At 31.0% G+C, this 25,977-nt stretch overlaps 1 protein-coding gene across 7 annotated transcripts in view; it reads left to right on the forward strand.

Annotated features, from left to right (window-relative positions):
• The first annotated feature begins 5,127 nt into the window (after nt 1-5,127).
• LOC105194120 overlaps nt 5,128-25,977 on the forward strand; it is a 153,776-nt gene continuing 132,926 nt past the window's right edge. The window contains exons 1-3 of one of the 7 annotated variants that reach the window (XM_039456846.1): nt 5,128-6,295; nt 7,005-9,082; nt 10,333-10,484. In XM_039456846.1, coding sequence (XP_039312780.1) covers nt 10,406-10,484 — 79 coding nt within the window. In that variant the 5' untranslated portion in view covers nt 5,128-6,295; nt 7,005-9,082; nt 10,333-10,405. Of the gene's footprint in view, nt 6,296-7,004; nt 9,083-10,332; nt 10,485-25,977 lie in introns of those variants that run through there. The other 6 variants (XM_039456847.1, XM_026138805.2, XM_026138806.2 and 3 more) reach the window with 6 other exon arrangements.

Below are 25,977 nucleotides of genomic sequence, written 5' to 3' on the forward strand. Positions count from 1 at the left end.
AAGTTTAGATTCTCAGTAGTCCACAAATTAGATAAAAAAATTCTGTTTTTGCTTATCATTTCAAAGACTAAAATTGATTTTACCTATCATCCTTTAGTATATTTTGATACCTTATACAGCAGCAAAATTTTTCAGAAATGTCTAAGATATATTTTTACTGAAAAAATGAAATGATTTTGATGATGATGATAAAAAAATAAGATAAAGAATTCGACCGATAATGTATAATACAAATTGAATAAACTAAGCCTTCCACGATATGTTTACGGTATGTTTAAAAAGTAATCAACGTGCAATTTTGCTAAGTTTGAATGTGTATATAAATTCACAAAAACAAAAATAGCACAAAGATTTAGAAGGCCTAGTTCGATCTACGACTGTAGAAGGCTTAGTTTCTTCAATTTGATTTCATAAAGATTACGTAATGTATTGACAAAAATTCTGAGAATCTCTGAGATAATAAAATGTTCGCGATTCTTGCACTTGAAATCTTATAAAAAAATTGCTATAAGGCTACTGGAAAAATATGAAATCTCTAAAATATTACCAAACAGTTACTGAAATAGTTGAAATCTTTCTGAAATATTGCTAATCGTAATCCTCTGAATAGAATAAATTTATTATAAATATTAAAAAGTTATGATAAAAATTACATATAAAATATAATTAGTGTTTTTATTCTACGTTTTTATTTGTTCGCAATCTAATTAATATAATAAATGTATAATATAATAAATAAAATAAATTTAATTATTACATGACTTCTGAAATATTTAATAACAAGAATACATAATATATGTAAGACAATAATATTTTAATTGCATTATGTTCGCGTATTTCTACTACGTAAACTTACCGCACTTACGCCACGAGTGGACGTAAACAATTTTCGCTCGTCGGTGGAAGCACGAAAGCAAATTTTCTGCTTGAGTATGTTAACAAGCAGAAAATTTATCCAATTTAAACATTTGAAAAATTATTGAACGCGATAGAATTTAGAAACGTTTCTGTTGCAAAAAATTTCACATTTTGATTTTACAGAATCATTTCAGAAATGTTAAAGGTTGAAACATTTCTGAAAACTTTCCGTAATAATCGAAGCTGTCAATATGGGTCTTTATTGTTTGTTTATTTAATATAACGTATATTGTTAATTGAATAAAAGTAAACAAAACGGTCACTCACAAATAAGTGAAATCCTTGCACATCGCCCAAATATGAGTGTCATGCCAGTCAAAATGTTGAAAGAAATGCATACATATCGCTGTATTAATAAAAAAATGGCACAAATAAAAAATTAGTAGTGGAGAAGAGAGTATTATGGTTACTGTCGACAACATGGCTACTACTATTATTCACGTTATTAGGTGAAATATTCTAACAATTGCTTATGGAATTATTCGTTTATTGTTGGTAGCCCGCCGTATTTTAGTGATGCTAATATGCCAATACATAATGACTGACAATTGTTATAAGACATTTTTATTTTTGAGCACTTCTAAACTTTTTCAAGGTACATTTTTAACCTTTCATTACATACACTTCCTCATTATTCTTAAACTTGAGTGTATTAACACACAAAGATACATACACTCGAGTGTTTTTTTGTTATTTAAGTTTTTATTCGACACATTTTGAGTTATACAAAGTTAAAACAATAACATGGAATTTTGTTAATATGGTTTTTTAAGCCAAATTTTTATATCGAAATATTTCTTCGATAAATCGATTGTCATTCTAAAGAGCTGTGTTCAGAATCATTAGAGACATCATTTTATACTTGTTGTTTAATGTTAAACAGAGATAAAATGATATTTTTATTGCTTTAATGAAATTTCTAATGGTATTTTTAAAGCTTCTGAACGCAGGAAAATTCTAAATCAAGAAAATTCTGAACAATGGAAAACTAAAAATATATAATTTTGTAACAAAGTACTGTGTTTCTTTTAAACTAAACTAATTTTTTTAAAATATTTTTTACAGATAGCCATATTACAATCATTTTTTTTCTTCCACTGACTATGCAGTGCATTAGATTTTTATAAATCACGTCCTAAATAATAAATATTTCATTATTTTGAATTTAAAATCTTTCAAACAACACTCTGACGAATGTAATCGTGCAAGTTTCAATAGAAAATGTTAAGTAAAACAAAGTTATTTAAAAAAATAAAAATGAGTGCTATATTACCCTTTTTTCCTCTATTCTTTGAGATAATGGAAAGAAATCAGTTCTATAAATTAATCTATTTTTGTGAAAAAATTTACTTTGTAGAAAAATATATTGTTTATATGTACAATTTTAATAAGAGATGACTACATTAGGATAGTGTTTGAATTTTAAAAATTTATTACACAATTTTATAATACATTAGAATATATTATAATTAACAATGTACAGGGTGTTCATTTGAAAATTTTCCTGATTATTTCAAAAAATATGAAAGATACAAAAAAAGTTAAAGCACATTTTCGAGGAGAAAAGAGAACAGCACTTTTAATTTTTTATTTGAAGGGCGTTTTCAACGTTTTTAAAGATCAAATTTGTTTTTTTCTTTTTTAATGGAAATGTATATTTTTTATTACAGGAGCTTATTCTACGTAAAAAAAAACAAGTAACTTTTGTAGGAAACATTTTTTTGTTTGATCACTATTTTAGGAAGTATAAAAGAAAATAGCAAGGCATAGTTGCATAAAATTTTGTCATTTATTACAACAAATGTTCAAAATGTTATTTCCAAATGTCCAAAATGTTTGTTCAGAATTTTAGAATCGCTTTTATTATTGTTTAGCAAACAACGGAGAACATTTATTTTACCTTTATTTCCGAACATTTGCTACGGAGAATGTGAGAATATTTCCAACATACATCAGGTTGTAAATTATGTAACAATTTGCTAATTGCTGATAATGACTCAAAATGCCGAAACGTTTAGAAATAAAGGCAATATAGGTGAATATTTAATACACTCTGTTAAATTAATTTATAATGCGCACCTGTAATTGCGCCTGACTCTCATCAAACCTTCCTTTTTATCCCCCCTCCCTCTTTTTTTAATTGAGAGTTCCATTTGTACTTTATTATATATGCGTATACTCACATATTTATCGGAATACGCATGTATTTCTACGTGTTATATGCGCGTGTATATTTAAATATATATATATGCATACACATCATTACTATTATAATATATTCTAATGTATACGCGCACGCGTGCGTAAGTATGCGTGTGCGAGTTATTGCTAAAGTTATAAATAAAATTCTATTCTGAATTCTGACGCGAAATATCGCCTAAAGGCATTGTTGTGAATCAGTCATTTGAAAATATAATATAAGTAAAAAAATCTTTTGAAAAATTAAACAAAACTATTTAGTTTTTTCACAACTGCTGAAGTTAAGAAAAAAATATGTTCAAAAAATGATACATTATTTCATACTTTAAGTGAGTGGAACATACCGCTTTTAAAATTCATTTTAAAAAATTAATTTTGAAAATTTTAATTTATGTTGCTTCTCAATGAGATGAGCATATATAAAATATGGTTTTTTAATTTAAAAATTCTATAAATGTAATGACAGCCTCTTCTAAAGATGTTATAAAATTAATACATTGTAATCTAAGAAAACTGTGTAACTTTATTGTTGAAAAATATAAAATTCATAAAAAAAAATAAACTTGTATTATTGAATTTCTATGCTAAAGCAAGTTATATATTATTGAGCATACTTTTATAGAGTATAATGTAAGGAAAAGTCACTAAAGTGTATAGTGTTTCTCATGTGAGTAACAATTTTGCAAACTTGCCATGGTATTTAAAAAATAGGATGCTTGAGTAGTACGATGTTTGGAGGAAATCGTATACCTCCTCTGAATGCCCTAATATCTCATTTTTAACAAAATTTAACAATCCAGCAAACGGAAAGGGATTCAAAATATTTAAAACGGACAGAAATAAGGGATTCAAAAAATTAACAATTTGGATTCGCCAATGACCATACGAATTCATTTCTTTTTAATTAAAATTTAAGAATTCCTTAAATCCGTTTTAATCCATGAAGTGAGACTGAAATTATGGGATTTCTATTTCTTTTTTAAATCAAAAAAAGCTATGTGGGCCGTACAATCCATTTTAATCCATAAAACAGGATTGAAACATGATTTAATTGCTGCGTTCTAATCCAAAATGTATTCAAATGAATTAAAATGGATTACAAACAATCCATTTTTGTTTACTGGGAATTTTCCACCATTTTAATGATAACGTATCTCAAGTGTGTATCAAGTTATTAAAATGTAAAGATACATCGATAATACAATTTTGTGAGTTTATTTTACAAGAACGTGACAATTTGTATAAAAATATGGAAGAAGTAAAACAGAATGTACAAGGTGTTCGTGAGAGTGACGGTAAAATTATGGAGCAACAAGAAAGATTTAATGAGGTATAACTTAGTAATGCTTTTCAATAAAAATATTATATTACATTATTTATTTTGTATGTTATTGATAATACATTTGTTTATACGTTTTGATTAATATTTTTAATAATTTTACTTAGAAATTATCTAATATTATCTTTATTTTACAATCATTTAAAAATCTATGGCTACAATTCAACCAATAATCCATTTTAATCCATGACGTAGGATTGAAATGATTTAGTTTGCTGCATTCTCATCCAAAATGTATTCAAATGAATTAAAATGGATTACAAATTTTCAATCCATTTTCGTATACTGGGAAAAATTGACCTATTTTCTTCCTCAAACGGCTGACGCGTACGTGTAGCGGTTAAATGTGTCAGCTTTTTAAATTAGATTCATCCTAATCTTTCCAATCTCATTTTCGTTTTCTCTTAACCTTCATCCTCTTTTTTTCTTCACCTCCCATCTCTAATACGGCAAGAAAGGAATATCTCTATCCGAGATCCGAGTCATATCAAGGATTCGTGACATATAGATGCTGCGCGTAGCAGCAACAACTGAGGTCGACTCCTCTCAGCGAAGGTTTTTACCCCACTTTCGGCCAGATACAGTCCCCACCCGGGCAACCTCTCGTTGCGCACTCACCCCACCTCAGGTTCTCCAACAACACCTGTCGTTACGACGGCGAACGACTGGCTTTCCGCCAGTCTGACGTATATACAGTTGTCGCAGGTTCTCCCGAGATTCTTGTCGCGTGCAGTGAGTCCTGTCGTCCGCTCGTCGATTGTCGGTTCTGTTTTCCAGCGTAGCGATTTATTTGTCACTACGCACTGACCGCGCGACCGCGAGGTTGTCGTCCGAGCGCGTTATTCTCACTGTCTCCTGTTTTTTGCCGTCACTTGCGGAAAGCTGTGCCAGACGTCAATTACGAAATCGCGTAGGATTTTCAAATCGAGGGATGTCTCGCAGTGATAGCGGGGCGAGATAATAGTTCGTTGTGTGGAAGAATCCGGCGACAATTTCGAGACTTGCAATGTACGAAATTCTGAAGAAATAAAATCTGATTTCATGTATATATCTGACTGAATCTTGATTTTCGAAAAAGATGCACGAGTTTCTCAAAGAATGATCGACTGCGTGTTCTAATGTAGAGATCCGATTTCAGATGTGATAAATGGTAGCGCGATTTTTCTTGACAAATTATCTTATCGCTAGATTGCCAGATTCTTTTTTGTTATTATATCCCATCTTTCACTTGTTAATAATAAACCCAAGTGATTTTATTTACTTGGTATTCAACAACTCTATAAATTTCTGCTCTGCAGTTTCGTTACTTGCACAAACGGTTTTACATACTGTGGGAGATTTGGTAGCCTTGAAGATCTTTGATTTGCCGAAACAGTACCTTTTAATAAATTTAATTATTAAGTTCACCAATAACCAATGATTATTAATCAGATTGAAAGCATTCCGTTGCAGATTGTATTAACATTTGGTCTTCGAAGACTTGTAAATCGAAAATTAATCTACTGCACTGTGCATCGCGCATTGTATTCTTCGCGGAATCACATGGCACGTGCTACTTCGGAACCAGTCATACTTGTAATTCCACCGTCCACCACGTGGCTGATCGCAATCTCGTAAACACACTTCGTATCAGCGATCTAGGAGAATATCGTTTCTGGCCTACTGATCGATCGGTTTAATTCCGAAAGTCGCGTTTAAAGTTCCGAGACCGAAACCAGTATATCTTCGGTGAATTCGATCTACAGCGTAAATATGCACGAATGATCCTCGCGCCGATTTCGTAAATAAATCCAGAGATCATTTTCGCGTGCCTGTAGCAACGAAAGTGAATTCGTTGAGGTTATACCAGTTGATCTGCCTTATCATATACTTGTCTCTCTCTCTCTCTCTCTCTCTCTCTCTCTCTCTCTCTCACTCTTCCTTTCTCTCTTTCTCTCTCTGTTTAGCTATTTACGGAAAGTTATTCGGTCAATTATTATTATATGCATGAAACAAATTCCACATTTATCAAACGTAATACGCAGTTGAAAGATTAGAGTAAAACATTTTTAAACGATTTTAGAATAATATATAATAAATATATGTAATTAGAATTAGTGATAAATATTAAATATTGAAATGAAATATTCGACCTTCAATTATAAAATTATGAGAATTAAGCGTATAATGAAGAAATATTAAATATGAGGAATGGGAATTAGAATTTTAGAATTGATTTCCTTAATGTACATTAAATTTAACACACAATGGATACGAATATAAGATGTAAGGTATAAATGTGTCGCACAATACACAACACAATTTATTATTTATTTTAGTGTTTATTGAGAAGACCAATTTTAAAAATCCAATTGTTATTCCTAATCTCTAATATTTCTTCATTGTGCGCAATGCTCAAGTTTTATTAAATTTATAATACTTCGATATCTTCAGAAAAGATTTCACAATGACCGAAATTGTCGTGGTAGTAAAGTATCTGTTCGTGATGAATATAAAGCAGATTGTTTTCCTCCACACATCGTACAATAAAGAATAATAATCTCCTTAGATGATAATCTATTAGCGGAACGATTTGTCATATTGAAGATTGGTGTGTAAAGAATATTAATTGATTCGACGCGAAAGAAGATGGCTGGTCTACAACGCAGAAACTTTCTGAGAGACAAATATGAAAACATTGGATTAGACTAATAAAATATGAGATTTTTTCGACTCGCTTCCGAGACAGAAAAGTGATAATCGAGAAAACTTCGTAGGAGACATTTCAACTCTTCGTAAACAACTATTTTTTTTAAAGAGTTAATATCTCTTCTTCCTAAGAAGACGTTTTTCAATTATTAGCTTAAAGAAGCCTATCCTACAGGAAAGGATTACCTGAAAGAGAAATTTACAGAAGCATTTGCCGGAAAAAAAACATTCAAAAGGTTACTTTCAGCCGGAGTATTCATAAACGGAAACACATGTCGGAGAAAAATTCTTGAAAAGATTATTAGACGTGCTAAAGAAAAATTTTTATAAATACATTCCTCGATGAAATATATAATGATATGTGCTTAGAAAGAAATGCTATTAATGAGAAAGAGATAGTTGCACGTAAAACGATTCACGATGATTTCAAGAAATTCTTCTGGAGATATTCTAAGACTCCGAAAACACTATTAAAGAACTATCAGTGACATTTTTATCAAAGCGAAGGACGTATACTTATTTTCTCTTTCTCTCTCACTTTTTTCCCTTTGAAGAAACGTTTCTGAAAAAAAGATTGCTTATTTCTTCTTTTCTTCGCGATCTCTGTGATCGGTTCTCATTTCCAAATTGCTTTCCACTTCTGGATTCGGTGGAGATTGATAATCTCTTCGTAATAGCCAATAGAATGACACCCGAGGTGTTCATGCAAGCACCGCGGGACGTCGCGACGCTGGGTCGGCGAATTGAGCGTCGTCGCAACTTTGGCTTTACGTAATGTCAATCTGTTGCTATTGATGCTGGTGCTACCAACACCGTCGGGTGGGACTCGTCAAGGTCACGGAAAACGCGTTGCAGACCCGTAATGAAACGTCGTCACCGCAGCCAAAGCAGCCGTTGATTCTACTAATTTAGTGAGAAGCAAAGTGTTCCACCAATCAAGTTGAACGAGCGGAAGCATTTGAAGAAGATGAAGTAGATGAAGAGACCGAGTTAGTTCCATAAATCAATCAATTTAACGGGATTTGACAGCTCGAGGAAAAGACGCAGAAGTAGAAGAGGAAAAAAAACGAAGAAAACTTACGAAACTGAGAAAAGTGCAAAAAATCGGATAAGAAAGTGAAAAACAGACGCAAACGACATAATCTTACCAAAAATTGAGAAAACTTAGAATACTTGAAAATTTAAAGACATTTATAACGAAGATAGACTTGTGTATTAAAAAAAAAGGTTGTATAACATTCGTCGTACAAAGTGAAGTTGAAATAGTTAAAATAATTCTAAAATTAATTGAAGTAAGAAAGAGACATTTCTCAGAGGCAGTGCAACAATGGCTGTATTTTAACGACGTTGAGGAAGGTAGCTTTAGCAGAAAAAGTTCCAAGAAAAGCAGAATAGGGACAGATAATATAAGATAGATAGAAAGTTTTGGAGGGAGAGAGAGAGAGGATCGAAATTGAAGAAAAACATCCACGAAAGCCTGAGAAGGAAACAAAGCTGAGAGAGAGAGAGAGAGAGAGAGAGAGAGAGAGAGAGAGAGATATCATCGGCTGTTCTTGAAGAAAACACCCATCGTTTCAAGGCGACAGTCGGCCTTACTCGTGGAGGACGTTGCAAGTGTCTTTTTCCTGTCGAGATATCATCAGACACGTCTCATCGTCTTCCTGGATCAGCGATCGCGTCTGAACGGCCTTCGCAGTAACGCTCCAGGAATTCGCGAGATTTGCGCACGCGTTTACTAAAGTTTCGGAACGGCGGCGGCGTTACGCGCGCGTGACGCTTGTTCGCGTTTGTTGTGTTGTTGTTAATGAAAGTGTCGGGGCCCGTTTTCGCAGACTCGTCGCGACTCTCGGCTCGCGCAGACGCGCATTACCGATTCTCGCGCATCGAGTGCACTCTCGTCGAAGTAGACACTTTCGGGGGATTTTTAGATCGTCTCAGGTTGGTTGTTGATTGTGTTGAATGATTCTCCATCTACGATTCGACAATTTAATTTGGATCAATTTAGATTAATTTTCAATTTTACTAAAACTATGAAAAATCCTGAACGACTCTTTAATTTTACTTAATAAGATAACTATGAAATGTTTTCGAATGAAAATTCAGAGCGGATCAAAGTTTTTCGTAAATTTTAATGTTACTCCCATAGGAATCTCTCATAATTTGTGACACGTACAACAGTAATAAGTTTTGAAAAATTAACTTTAAACATTAAAAAAATAAAAATATTTTTATATCCTTTTAAATTTTATACATTTTAATACACTATGAAACGAAAAAGTAGTCGCTGGCAAAATAAATTCGACGTACAATATATAAAATCATTCGGAAACGTCTAAAAAATATACAAATATAATTATTATATATTATTGGACATAAATTACTTAAAACAAATTTCAAACTTAAAAATTTAAAATTAAAAAATTGAAATTTGTTTTGAATGATTTATGTCCAAAACACTTACAAAGCATTTCTTTATTCAAAGGACGTCCTAAGGACATCCGGTGAATGTTCCATGGATATCCCTAGGAGATTTATGCTATGTAGGAGAAAATATATGTACCCACCAAACACAACATGTAACGTAAATGTTAGTTGTAATTTCCCACTCAACAATGTAACTGTTATATAACGAGTGTGTTATATAACAGTTACATTGTTGAGTGGGAAATTACAACTAACATTTACGTTACATGTAACGTGGTGTTTGCTGGGTATATGGGAAAGTTTGATTTGATATTTTTGATTTATTTTTAAGTGTAATCCTAATTGTACCGTCGATTACATAATCCTGCATTACATAATTTATTCATGCAGACGATTACTCGTTTATAACCTAACAGCACACTTCATCCAGGGAATGTCCCATGGATGTCCCTGGGAGATCTGTGCTGTTAGGGTATTGCACTGTTGAAAAGTCTATCATTGAGACAAACTGAAATAACAGAATTAGATACACACGAAATAAATAAAAGATTTATGCACGATCATGCTCTTTATAAGAATGCGGCTCTAAACTTCAAACTAAACTATTGAAACGGGGAAACCCTGGTGTTAATAAAGAAACATCAAGTATTGTTATTGGAAGTTGTGTGTATAGTAATGTATAATATTACTAATGGGTTCTGAAGAAGATCGTTAAAACTCAAGTCTCGTATGTTTAACATGCGTCATTATTGTTTGCCAATCAGGTTGGAAGACACCGAATGACCGACATTGCGACGCTCTGCAGAACTCGAGAGACTTTTGGACGCAGGCAGGACAATGAGCGTTAGAATTGTTGTGAGTGTCACTGAGCTCACAAACATGGACGCCAAGGATCGCTACGTCGTCGAAGGCATCGGTGAGTCTCTTACTTTTTTTTAATTTTCCATCGGATGAATAATATCGCCTAGCATTAAAATTAAAGAAAGGATTATAATGAAACATTGTATTATAAAACTGTGCATCTTGAATAAGCCGTGTCGAATTCTCTTCCTTGCAATGAATGCTAACCGAGCCTTATAGACACGATATCCGTATCTTTTTCTATTTTTATCTATCTAGATAGTTTATCATGCGAGCAAACTATTGTTTGATCAACCGATACTCACCGACGATGTTTGCTAGTAAGACGCGCCATACAATAATCTCAAAGAAAAACGCTAGTAAGTGGAAACTGAATATTCAGCTTTTATTTTAATTTTTGAAGACAGAAATGTTTGTATTTTAAGCAACGAAACAGTGAACGCACGATGAACACATTGTAAGTGTTTGCGAACTATTCTTATTGCACGAAATCTATATAGTACATTGAAAACACACTTTGCCGAGAGCATTTAAAAGCATTTAATTCTCTTTTTATCGTTTTCCACATATTATAAACTGTGATACAAAATAAGGTAAAATGCGTTACGTCGCATCGCACTTTTTATGTCGACAATATTTTTTACACAAAGTTATTAAACTTATTTGCATTAATATATTTATAAACAGATGTAAGTAAGTAAAAAAAAAAGTAATTTACATTTTTTATGACAGTTATCTTGTAAATTAAAATATGCGTCATGAAAAAGAGTTACAAATCTGTATTATTAATATAGCATCATCAAATGTAAAATCATACTTATAAAACACATTGAGTTGTTCAATTTTAAGGAAAATATTTCTGAATTAATTATTGATAAATATTATAAAGAAATGACAATTACATCTTGAAACAGTTATTTGGAATGATCTGTCGCATTTAAGAATTAAAATAGAAATTTGAAAATTTTGCATTTGATAAGCTCCTTCAAATCTTACAATTGTTAAATTGCTGTACGTTGATTCGTTCATACGACCCCCTCCCTATTCGTCGGGATTCGTTCGGATATGAGGTGATTGTTACTTACGTAAACAATATTACGCGACGCAAAAAGCGACGCAGTGAGTATATAAGTCGGTTTTATATGTAACGACCGCTCTTATTCGATATTATTCTAATATAACGTTCAGATAGATATTGTGCAACCTGCACAATTTTTTTCGCTTGCGATAATGAGAATCAATGTATGTTGAAAAAATATATAACACGTATATTTTTATAAATGTATAAATTTTATACACGCATGCATACGCGCGCGCAAAGCATACTTATCGGGATTGGCTGAGTTAATATCTTTTTAAAACTTAAGTTAAAGTTAATAGCTTACAAAATTGATTTAGTTACGTTAAAAGGTACATGAACGAAAAATTAAATTAAAAGTTGCATTAAGATTAAATTAACTTGAGTTAGATTAAAATTAGTTTTAAGAAAAGTATTATTAAATTAAAATGTAATTTAAAAAAATTAGATTACTCTAATTATAAGTAACAAAACAATTATCGTATGGATCATCGAATAAATTTAATATTTTATCTGTACATTGAGCTTATATGAAATATTATTTTCTAATGCAGGATGTAGGAACGTATTTTTTTTTCTTTTATTATTCTTATATAGATAAATTTTGAACTTGAGGGAGAAAGCTTTAATAAGTTAAGGTCTGTGTGTTTTGAAAATAATTAGCTGAAATTAAAAATTAACTCATTTGAAATTAATTATGTAAACAAACAAATATAATAGAACAATGGACTTTAAAAAGTATAAAGCTTAAACATAGCTAATGAGAATCAAAAGAGAGAAAGAGAGTGCAGTTATTAATGCATTCCAATTATAAACACTTTTAAAATTTGTTAAATATTTTAAACATAAAAATAATTATTTGTAATACAAACGTTTGGACTCACCTTGGAGTCATCTTCAGCGTAACAATATTTCCAAATTCCATGTATAGTCGTTTATTTGGCCTCAGTCCGATAGCGGTTGAGTCACTAGCAGATTACTAAATCCGAAGTGGCATCTTTCAAATGTAAGTCAAATGTAAATTACAGTTCGCAGACACACCTTTTCAGATCTTGAACAATAATCACGCTTTTTCTGTAGGTTTTTATTTATGGCTTAAGTTATTATGCGGATGTATAATGAATTAGTATTATTAGTATTCAGAGCTTCTTTACACGGTCTCAGTCACATTTCGGGGGAAATATTTTACTTTCTTCGACTAAATTACATTTCAAAGATACTGTTTTCAATTTAGTAACTCGCGTAGTGACTCAACCGTTATTATTGCACAAAGCTGACATTTGTGTATTATGTTTATTAATTCAAAGTATTGTCAGTGTTGTATTTATATACAAATTAGTACATTATTCGATTTCTGGTCGCAATTTTAATTTCTTCAATTTAACTTTCTCTTAGGAAAATAAAAACTGCTAATTTTTTAGCTTTTGTGATAATAAAATGACCGTCGCAATTATAAGTTATTTAAGATTAAAATGGGTTTATTAATTCGTATAAATTTAATGATCAAACAATTAAAAAAGTTTGTTAATGTCCATATAAACAGTACATACAATAACTTTACAAGGATTATTATATTCACTAAACCAATTGTGAATTTTATATTAAAAAACTTTAGATACATAAGTTTCAATTATGAGATGGTACAATTAAATGTACGTTAACTTTTTTGGAGTACGAGCTTCACTATAGTCGACGGCTGTCGAACATTCATATATGTATGAGCGTCGCGTCGCGTCGGTTACAATGGACAGTAAAATGCGCATTGTATCTTATTCGGTGATAATATTATATTTTATCTTATATTCCATCTTGGATTTGGTTGGATGACGTGTGTGGGTGAAAGGAATTTGTGGCTGAAAGGAACTGAGTGCATTTGTTGCGATAATAGGGAAGCAAGTTAAATAGCTAGAGTAATTAAGGAGAAATTAGATAAGTAAGAGGATGAAGAAGTAGAAAAAGCGTGGGTACAAGGACATTAAGAAATAAAGTAGAACTTTGATACCTAAAAGTTAGAGTAATAGAGGCTAGGGTAGCGAAGAAAGAGAGATGCGTAGTACGGATAAGATATTGATATGATAATTAGTACAGATAGCGTAAGTAAGGTAGATAATTATTGCAAAGTATAAGCAGTGTGTTAGAATGTCAAGCAAGATAGTGAAGTACGAGATAAATAAAAGTAGAGATAAGAATTTAAGGAGCATATTAGAGGTTAGGAAGTCAGGAATTTTATAGAGTTGAGGCAGGATGATAAGTTACTGAAGTTAAGTTACATTATGAATTATATACCCATGAAATAGCAAAAGAAAGTGAGTTATCAAAATTTATTTAGTTTACTTGCCATAAATATAGAGAAGTAGAAATATAAGAAAGAAGAGGACAGAAAGAGAGAGAGAGAGAGAGAGAGAGAGAGAGAGAGAGAGTAATACGGAATGAAGAAGAAGAAGAAGCAAGGGAATTTAAGTTAGCCAGAAAGATAGAAGGAAGAAACAGTAAATAACATCGTAAAGAGAGTAATTGGAAAATAAAAGTAAAGAAAAAGAAGTTAGGGGATGAAAGTTTTACAATGAAGAGGAAGTTTGAGGTAAAGGAAAGAAGGATTTAAGTCAGCCGGAGGAGTGAAAAAAAATATGCAAAGGAGAAATAGGAAGATGCAAAAATTTAATAGGAAGACAGAGAAAAGGAAGGTACATATAAAAAAGGAAGAGGTGAGCTACTACAAAAAAATAAAGGAAAAAAGCAAAATCTATAAGAAGAAAAAGAGGAATTAAGAAAACTGAGGAGAGAGGCAGATCCAATATACAAAATGGAGACATTTAAAGGTTACCTAGCTAGTAACAAGAACAAGAACAGAAAGAGTAGAATAGAACGAAGAGACAAGAATAGAACGAAGAGACATCGATTCAACGTCGAAATCATCATTTTAATGTCGATTCAACGTCGATTCTATTATTATTTCTCGCTAGGGAGAGGATCAAGGAGACAAGAGCTTCTTTTTATAGCTAAACTAATATACACTTTCTGCACTTAAAGTGAAATAGTATGTTTAAAATTTTGTGAAAGCGAGAAGAAAACTTTTAGTGCAGCAATAAAAAAACAAACCCAAGGAGATGGCATGGGGTTTGCTTAGGAATGTCAGTGAAGGAGAATGAAGAATGTGAAGAAAATGAGGTTATGCAGAATCAATGGGAAGATAATGGAACTTTCGTGTCGCAAATTGGAGGAAGTAAGAAAAAGAATATTAGATATAAAAAGAGTATTAGAGGGAAGAGGAAATTGAAAGATATTTGCAAATAAGGAGATAACGGTATGCCACAGTAATATCAGATTTTAACAATTAAATTAGGTATTGTAAAGAAAATAGAACGATTAAGCGACGAATAAGTTAAGAGCTTTGATAAATGGATGGATGTGTGATTAAGTAATGATTAACCGAATTTACTTCTTGGCGGCAAATTGAAGAAGATAAAATAGCAGGAATAAAAGTGAGAGAAACCAAACTTTTTATAAAAGAAGAAAATCAAGGATAAGAGAATAGGTCAGACTGTAGTTGAAAAAAGAGGTGTCAATGAGAAGAAAAAAGGAGAAAATGTTTTAGGCACGAAAATTGATTTTTTTTTGTATGAAATAGATGTAATAATTGGTGTAATAAATTAGATGTGATAATTAAGTGAGCAAAAGGGATGGACGGATGTGAGCGGATGAGTTACAACCGAGTTTCCTTTTTGATATGTACACATTGAAGAAATAAACTCAATTTTATTTTATATTCTATTTTATATCATTCTTTTATATATTCTATTTACATAATTTTTATTTCTATTATCAAATTTTATTTGGCCACTAAAGCTATACATACAAAAGAGTGGTACAACAGTTCTAGTTTCTCAAGCACTAAGTAATAGTTCGCGATCGATCTCTATCGTACCGAAAGGGTTAACGTATGTAACGTATGTTAATACATGTTAATGTACGTTTTCAATGTATGTTATTATACGTTCGGTCTACTGAATCTATATATTAAGAGTAAGAATAATTTCAAAGAATTATTAAAGAGATGTATACAAAGCTTATTATAGATAATTGTTTGCTTTTTTTTCTAAATGTAATAATTGAGGAAGTGATTTTATATTACAACAAATTAAAAGAATAAAAATTAAAGAATATAAAAAATTTTCTATAATTTTATTAAGGATTACAGGACACTAGCAAAATTTGAAATTAAGATATTTTTCAACATGTAAAATTTCTAAAGAGATAAATATTATAATGAGTTTTTAAAAATAAAAAGTAAAATGCAAAATTACATTGAAAAGTGTTGTAATTTTTGAATTTATGCACATTTTTCTCAAACCGGTTTTTAAAGCAGTAGTCACGAGAAGTCAGTTTATCAATTTCGAGCTTTTAAGTAATATTTTCAATATCATTCGGCAATGGATTATGGAAACTTATTTCCGATTTTTATTTCTTTTCCTTAAATTATAACAAAAAGAACAAAGAATCTTGTTGGACAAACGTAATTTTTAAGTTCAAATATGTTCATTTTCGTGGAAAATAAAACTTTAAAAAGTTACCTCTATAATTTGCACGTATAACAAGTGTAAAAAAAAATTGTTTACTTTTTAATTTTAAATGTTTAACGGCAAATCTTGTCTACCATGCATTTATTTAGAACTTTACGCTATTATTACTTATTTATTTTTATGTTTATTCTAATTTTATATTTTAATTTTTTAATAACAATATACATTTTTAAATCAAAAATATATTATTTATCTATCTCCTTAAATAAAAATTTTACCTTAAGCGTTGAATATCTTCTTTATTCATTCGCTAGAATCCTATAACCTCTTAATATATGCATGTCTGCAAAATATTTAGTTTTGCAAAAACTTGACTTATAAATTAAGACTCGGCCCATAATTAGAACTATTAGGGTAAAGTTACCTATTATGAGATAAGTTCCTAATATGAAGTAGCGAGGTTTCTGCTACATTAATAAACGCATGTGGTTGGTACCATCCTTGGGGTGAAATCTACTTAGTAAAAAATTTATTATTAGATCACGCGAGCAGTCATAAAAAAAAAATTCTTTTGAAATTGGATGTTGTCTAGATTTATCGAGATAGGTCTTTAAATCTTGTTTATTATAAAATAAATAAATATTTGATAATAAATACTGTATGCAGTGATAGAGTAAAGTCGTATTAATAAAAAAATACGGGATGTGATAATTTACTTAATTATAAATATTAGATTTGGCGAATGTGAAAACGCAAACTATGGAATTCATAATATGACACTCAAAAATTCCTGTTTATTATTGCATATTCTAATTTCGAGTGCTTTCCAAAATGCTATAATAAAATTCTTTATTGAGGATTTTTCAATTATGAGGTTTGAAAGCTATCCCTTTCAGCATTAGCACTGAAACTTTAAAATATCTCGAAGAGAATAGATTTTGGAGAAAAATGTTACGTACCAAAGTTTTTGAGTATCATAAGAACCATTCGATTGGTCAACTGAATTTTCAGTCTGGAGCCTAATTTTAACCTAGTAAGGTCCAAGTGGATAAGATCCATCTTATATGAAAAAAATCTTTGTGTCTCATATTAGGAACCCTTTTTTTTGAATTAGCATAATCGGCAGTTTTGATAAAAAATTTCATCTACAACAAAGTATTATAACTATTATCGATTGCTAACGTTTGACGATGAAACTTAAACGTATTTACTATAATTTGGATATAAAAATAGAAGTTAATGGTATGAATTAAATAAATTATAAGCCTTTAAAGAAAGGTATCTCGTAATGGGCATAATGGGCAACTTTACCCTACCTTACACGCAAAATACCCAGAGACAAGCGAAGGCACGGAACTCTTTGCGTAAATTCATGGAAAAACACGCATTGTTTTTCAAAGTTACGAAAGACTAGACGACAAGCTTGACTGGCCTGAATGCCCGATCGCGCTCACTGAACATATATGACGACGCATCACGCTAATAATACGCCCGCTAACAATAAGTGTCGTCGCCGGTCGACTAGTTCAGTGCGTTTGCACGCAATTACGCGAATTTGCGCGCGATTCGCGTTGTGCTAACGTCAGCAGCAAATAAACATCCGCACGTCATTTACGGGACTCATTCGCATGCGGCAGATGAGGCCTGCAAACGGACCACGCGCCGCAAGATCCGATCGCCGCCGCTCGTCATATGACTTGCCTGAGATCTATTTTCGATACTCCGGACTTTTGTCCGAGATCCCCGATTAGCAATCGGAAAGACGTCTGCTTGTTTCGCATATTTTTGAATCGACGATGGGTCTTGGCAGCGTTCGCGATATGTAAGAACCAAAGAAAAAAAATTCTTCGACTTTCCGAGGAATTCCCATTTTTCAGAAATGTTTGTCGCATCCTAAAGCATTGAAAACACAAAAATTTCCTAGATTGTTCTATTGTTTATGTTTAAGTATCTGTAAAATTTAACCACAATCTCATTGCTTTAAAAGTTATGAAATTCGTTCTTGTTTCTCTTCTAAAACTTTAGAGCACTACCAATAATTTCATAGATTATTCTATTATTACGTTTAACCGTTTCGGTAAAATTTGAGCACGATTCTTTAAATGGATTAATTTTTTTTTATGTTTTATATTTGCCCTTGATTCTTATGCAAAATTATGTTTTGCAGATTTGATGAAGAAGTAGTATTATGAATTAAATCCGATTTTTTATATAATAGTAAAAAATCTAGTAAATAATTATGCAAAAGTTTATTCAGATTCACTTACTCGTTTAATAATTATTCGCCTGAAACTACAGGAAAATACGATCACGCTGACGATGTATAAGCCGTTACAAGTTAAAATTATTCGTTGTTTTGTTCTACGCGGCTGTTTCAGGGTATTCATGAATAAAATTTTTTGCTGTTTGTTAGAACACGAAAAAGGAATAAGACTAATGGCACATAGAAAAGCTCAAGACGTAAGAGAATTATCATGTTTGATTTACAACTACTTATGTTATTGTCTTACGTTTGACTGCTTACATTTTTCTACGTGTCACTAGCGTAAACCTGAAAAGCCTGTAGCTTTAAAATTTCGATAATTTTCAGTCGAAACATCCTTAAGGATGAAATGCTCTCATTCGCGAAAACATTTCATTCCACGTTAAAGCAAAGTATCATTTTCATTGGATAGTAAAATCAACAGATAAGTGGCACTATACTTGATAAATTTTAATAACATTATGCTTTTAATAGCATTAGCCTTTGTGTATAGGCAATTGATAATTTCTTCCAAGTTCTCTTTGCATCCCGAGGCGCGCATTGTTCGATCTAGATATCGGGTTTATTATTCGATCTGCTGAACAGATACTATTGCTCCGGGGTGATTAATAGATCTTATCTGTGTAAAAAAACCGGTATAATTACGCCAACGTTACATTATATAATCCACTACTGCGACCGCTTGCGCATCGAGAATTTGCGCGAATACTTTCCGTGTAAATTTATTGCCCGTTACAATCCACGTCATATGGTTCCGTATGGAAGCTATTAAAAGATCCGCGATGATCGAAATAGAAATTTAATGAAAAAAAGTTTTCGAGTTTGCACACGTGGTTTCTCATTTTTGAGAGTTCAAGCTCGCGCGTTTCGAAATAGGTCAATTCATGTTCAAATTTTTACAAAAATTTTGAACATTGTTTCTCATCGTAATACAATGTTGAGCAAAATTCAATCAATTTATCGATTAACAATTACTAAAAATTTAACAATCTTTGTTAATTGCCTTGAAATAAATCTTGGCTTATTAATTAATTAAATTTTTAATCAGTAAAATGAATCGATTACATTAATTACGTAATTATAATTAATTCAACTCTATAATTGATTGAAGAACAGCTATTGGTGACTGAAAATTCATCATTAATTATTAATCGTTAGTTTTATAATCACAGATTGATTAATACAAATAACAAATAGAATAACTTATCGATTAATATCGATTTGAATATATTTTTGATACGACATATGCATTTTTTAAATTCGTAATAATTCGTAGAATTATAAATATAATTTTTAATGGTTAACGCGATTATAAAAATTAACGATTAACGACAGATTGTTATTTTTTAACGTTGTTCAATTATTTTGATAATCGTTTAAATCAATTGCGATTATACTTATTAATTTTTAATCGACTACTTTAGCTGCGCGAAAGCTCAATCGATTTAACTGTGCAAAATTTTTGACAATTTATTTCATAAATTGATTACATTAATCATGGCTGTATATATCTTGGATGTTTAGTTGATTATTTTAGTTGACAATTAAGTTATTTGGTTGACGCCTAACGCTGCCGTAAGTATATCGTGCATCACGTAATTATGAACTTGATATAAATTTTTCATTCGCCGTCCGCCTCTATTATCCGTAAACGTCCCGGAAGAATACTCTTTTGAATTTGAGCTATTTTGCATGTTAATTGCAACGTTATTTCTTCCGCGCTTCGTTTTCCGACGGAAATGTATGACTTACACGTGTCATGTGACTGAATCAATTAACATCCGAGCGTCGCACACATCGCTGAAAAGATCAAGTCTGCGGTTTGTAATGTGCTTCGCATGACACAGCGCAAAACATTTTTAATCTAATCTAACACAGTTAGTCTGTAAGGAACGAAAAAGGGGACGCGAGGGAGGGGAGAATAGTGATAAGCGAACAATTACATTATCGGTATGTGATAATAGCCGGTGGCCAATTAGCTTTATGACGTTCTTTATTTCAACTGCGTTTTCGCTGTCACGCATTCCTTATCGCAAACCTTCGCGAGGATGCAAAAATAACTCATCCTTGACATTGAAGCATGTTAGTAGACGCATCTCGCGAATTTGTTCATAAGAAGGCTAAATGCGACTTGCAAAAAAAAAACTAACAGAAGTTTTCAAAGTGACAAATTCGACAAATATTCTTAATTTTCAAAAATTCAAAAATCGCAAAAACTTTCTTATTCAATAGTATTTGCTATTTTAAAACTTGATAAACATTGTAACTTGAATTAATTTTTAAATATTTTCAATAATAGTCAAATGAAAAAAACATGCTTTATAAACATATTTACTTTTTTATGTTACACGAAACAATTTTAATAATGTAGTTGAATTATTATATGCTATCAATTATTATTATAAACTATTTTTATATTAGATGTTATTTTAATAATATAAAAAAATCGTTATACGTATATTATTTTTATTAGCCAAGATTGGGTAATAATTAGTTATAAAGTTAAAAAGTTAATAATTTAATTTAATTTGTTAATTAATTTAACTTTTAACTTTGACTAGTTATTTTTGGAACGATAAATTTTAATTCATTAACTTTTTTGCTAAGTTAAAAGTTTATGTAAAAGAAAAAGATAACGAAAGAAAAAATAAATTTTGATATAACCAAACGACATTTCATATAAATTTAATTTACCAATGTAATATTAAAGTTGATGATCCATATTTTAATTGTTTTGAGTAATCTAATTATTAAAAACTTGCGAATTTCTAATTTTAATACTTTTTAAAATTAACTTTTAATTCAACTTGAATTAATTTAATTTTAACGCAACTTTTAATTGATTAGTTTTTTGTTTATGTAACTTTTAACGCAACTAAATTAATTTCATAAGCTTTAATTTAGTTTAAAAAAAATACATATATTAATGTACCTGATATTTATAGAAAGTATTTAAACGTCTTAAATTAAATTGTGTTCTAATTTCATAAGTTAACTTTTTGATTACGTTGAATCGATTTCCTTGTCCCAAGGAATAAGAAACAGCAACACGGTTTTACGCCTCAGATTCAAGTGAGTTTGAACAGCTGAGTCGATCATTCGTGTACCTATAGAATTCGGTAATCAGAAGCGGAACGCCGTCGTGGTTAATGAAATTCGCTACGGTTCTCGATGGCGATCGCGGCATCAAGTTCAAGGCCGTTATGCTTCTCAGCGTGATTCGCAACTTCCAGCGGATGATATCGGGATGTGCCGTTTCCACTTTGGGCCTCGGCCGTTACTTGACGAGGAAGTAATGTAACGTCGTCGCGCCACGTGCCGATGCGTCACGTGCGCGTCCTCGTGGAGCGCGGCAAATAAATCAAATCCGTGCGTTTTTTTTGTATCCACTTTAGAAGACGTGCAAATACGTCCCAAGTCTCGTTAAACATGCGAATCCGTAATTGAATCTGGAAACACATTGTTGAGATTTTCTCGCGATCATCGACAATGAAAGATTATCGTTTCAGATCCTCGTCGCGATGATAGGAAATTACTTGGCACGTGACAAAGAAGGTACAGAGAGGAATTGTTATTACGTCATCACGCGTAGCGTTGCTTGCTTTTCGTTCTTCACTCTCCACGCGCGAGAACGTTTTTATTATTTCACCGAATGCGATGAGCAAATCTTAATATATTTTCGATATTTTTAGACTCCAAGAGTCGTTTGGCGAACAAAATGACATAAACACTGTTTTATCTTATCAAGAAAAGGTGCTTACGTAACGTGAACTTGTTTCTCTTTTTTTTGCAAAGTTAATTATCATGCGATGCGATTGTCGTCAGCTCTAACGATCATAAAAAAATTGATATAGTGCTAATTTAAAAACGAGGAATCGGGAGTTTAGAAACTGAAGTATTGCAGATAAACTATACCACACTGATAAAAAATTATTTAGATTTGTGGCTGTAATAGAATGTTAAAATTGTCATGGTTAGGAACTTTATTTTTATAATCTGCCATAATAATGTTAATACTTAGTAATAGCATATAACCGGTTACACTGAAGAATGACTGCAATTAATTATTATAACTTTTTATAAATATAGTTGGCAAATTTATTACAAGTATGATAATCTGTAGTCATTTTAGATGCCAGTTATATTTAAATTGTGGCACAGTAGAGTCTTTTTAATTTTGGCCGATGGGACGATAAGAGCGGAATGCCAAAGTTGTAGAATACCCTCACCACCGCACGAGTCCACCAATCACCGTGAACTTGCGCGAGTAAAGTACACGGTGATTGGTAGACTCGTGCTGTGGTGAGGGTATTCTGTAACTTTGGCATTCCGCTTTTACCGTCCCATCGGCCAAAATTAAAAAGACTCTACTGTGCCACAATTTAAATATAACTGGCATCTAAAATGACTACAGATTATCATACTTGTAATAAATTTGCCAACTATATTTATAAAAAGTTATAATAATTAATTTCAGTCATTCTTAACTAAGGAAGGGGTATAATATTAGTGTTTGTGAAAGTACGTGTGAAGGAATGCAAAGATTATGGGGGCCAAAATTAAGGAGACTCTACTGTAAATGCAATCATCTTTTGTCAGTGTAATAATACACATTGTATGTTATTATTTTTAATATAAAAGAATGTAAAAATAAAGTATTAGCTATAAAAATGCTCTTAATCATAATTATTTTAACATTTAAGTGAAGAGTTTCTTACGCTCAAAATATTTTGCTGATGTAGCTAGATTTCTCACTATTTTTTTGTATCTGCTATAAAGAATTGTCAGATATAAAATTTGTTAGATATAAAATTTATAGCAGTATCATTTAACAATATCTTCTAGAAAATTTAAGTCTCATTACCAATTATATAATTAAATTTTATCTTGGTGTGGAGAAACCCCGGAGAAACTCTTTCTTCGAGTTTTTTGGGAGGTTTTTTCGAATTTTATGCATTTTTATTTCTTATAATCTACTAATAATTAAATAAAAATTTGCTATTTAATTGATAATTTTAATATGAAATAAAATTAATTTAATCTATATACGTTTAATTTATTAATTTATCAATTTAATTAATTGATTAAATTATTTATTCATTTAATTTAATTTAATAATTAATACAATAGGTGTACATTTATATAAAGAGCATTCTGTGTCAAATCGAGTCTTTGGATCCAATTATTTTTTATTGAATTTATTTTTTTATTAAAAATGCTTCTATCGTGTGTGTATAAGGTTTTCAAAAGTTCGTTACGTATATTAAATGTTTTAATAAATTTGTTATAAAGAATGGAATTTTTAACTAACTGATATTTGAAGAAAGATAAAAATTAAAGTAAAAATTAATTAAATTGAACACTTTATTAAAATTTTTTTAAAAAAGATTTTATCATGTAAGAAATCTAAAAATATTTGTTACCTAGTATATTTAATATATTTAATATAAATTATTATAAATATGTCAATTTAAATTAAATTTTATTGTGTTATTTTCCTTTACTGATTTTGCTGTATATTATTTATTCTATTTATAATATTAAATTATATTTATAATAATTTATATTAAATATTTTATTTATACTATTATTAAATTTTTATTGAATTTTTTGAGGAAGTTTTTAAGTGGGTTTGAATGGGTTTTATTCAAATCCAACTTATTAAAACCCACCGGTGGGTTTTAATGTGTTAGACCCATCTCGGTAAATCCTGAATTTTGTAATAAGTATAATTGAATGGGCGCCACAAACAAATTTTCTTTCTAAATTTCACAAAAAGTTTAGATATAAATTCTATATCCGTTACTTAGATTGGATGAGTATCAAACATATGCAATATCGCAATATGTACCAATCGTTTATCTACCTCAATTAATTTTTTACAGTCAAAAAATTGTGATTGTACTTGCGAGACCATTTTTTTGACTGTACAAAGATGGAACAGGTTCATTTTTTTATATGTGGGCTATTACGTCAAATCATTCTCTATCAAGAGCACGTGAACAATTTTGTTCTAACAAGAATCAAACAAGTCTAGAGATTTTATACATTTCTTCTTTAAATGGGTCCTTAAAGTAATAATCAAAATTTAAAACTTTGTTCTAACTTATATTGTATGTCCAGAAAAAAATTACCACATGTATAAAAAAAGAAATATAAAAGGATATTTTTGTTAAAAGCATTTGTAAAATTTTGCAAATAAGAGGTAAAAAAAATTATTGTTTTATACTTTAAATAATATTTTCTTCTCCATTTTTGTCATTAATTTTACAAACAAAGATAAAATATAGAGTAAATAGGTAACTGTCAATTCTTATCAGAATCAAACGTAAATGCAGATTTAAAAAAAAAATTTTTTTTAAATAGATCCTCCAAGTATTTTAATTGAAGTCCTACAATTTTATTTTTATATCTATTTTACGTCCAAAAAAGAGTTTTTTACACAATAAACGATCTAAAGATAAAATTTAAATTTTTGGACTTTGTTTATATAGGAATCGTTCAATTACAGTTATAAATATCAGATATTTTTCTTATGAGATATAAGAAATTAATAATTATATGCTATTAAAATAAAATTTCCGGAACATTTGTATTCTCAGAATCCAGACATTTAATTGGTAAATAGGTAAAAAAGTGTTTGCTCTCGGCAAACAACCACAAGCGTCGTTCACCGTATTCTCGAGAACTATTTAATATTAAAAAACGACGACATGCATCTGTCGATACTGTTCTTAAGCGCCGTCGGGAGCAGTATCAATTAGTAGATTAATTAATAAGCAGTTTGCCCGACACTTATTAGAAGACAATGCCGGTAGATAAGCTTTAAGATGCAGCAGCAGGAAGCCACTGAAACTGTTATAATTAAGACAATAACAACTGACTCACTCGTTTACGCTTAACAATGTCCGTAGCTGGCGCGATTACGTAAGGCGGACCTTTAACATTTCGCTCATTAACGGAAATATAATTCGCCGAATAAATCGCCGTGTGACGTCACATTACGGCGAGATCGTGAATCCCCGAGAGCAACGAACCGCTCATCCGCGAGTCATCTCTTGTCTCAAAGTCCAGAGGCCGGGAGATCTCGCAGGTGACTCTGACTTATCCTTTGGAATTTATTTAGGACGCGTTAAGGATATTTTTTGCCGCTCCTACATGAACTTTGAACGTCAATGTCATGACCGTGAAATTGCCGGACGGTAATTCTCGAAAGTCGAGAATCTGAATCCCCGAGAGCAACGGAACCGTTCTTCCGTACGTCATCTCTCGTCTCAAAGTCCAGAGATCCGGAGATCCCAGAGATGACTCTGACTTATCCTTTGGAATTTATTCAGGATGCTCTAAGGATAATTTTTGCCGCACCTACCATGAACTTTGTACATTATTGTTACATTCATGGAATTGTTGGATTCTGTAATTATCGACAATTATACATACGTAACTTCTCAAGTGTAAAAAATTCTCATATCTTGCATTTTCAAGGATTTTTCCGTTTTTTTTTTTTTTTTTTTTTAAGTGTAGTGGCGATGTGCAGTGGCACAAGGAGTTGCGAGTTTGCTTTCCATGTCGAAAAGATCTGGATTCAAATCCATTCAAAACAGTACAACTCTAAATCGGTTTTTAATCGATTTAGAAGCGATTGTCACCTCTCAGAACGCAAACGCAAACCACCAAGAATAATTTT

This window comes from Solenopsis invicta, chromosome 13 (assembly GCF_016802725.1).
Source record: "Solenopsis invicta isolate M01_SB chromosome 13, UNIL_Sinv_3.0, whole genome shotgun sequence".
NCBI classification, from domain to species: Eukaryota; Metazoa; Arthropoda; class Insecta; order Hymenoptera; family Formicidae; genus Solenopsis; species Solenopsis invicta.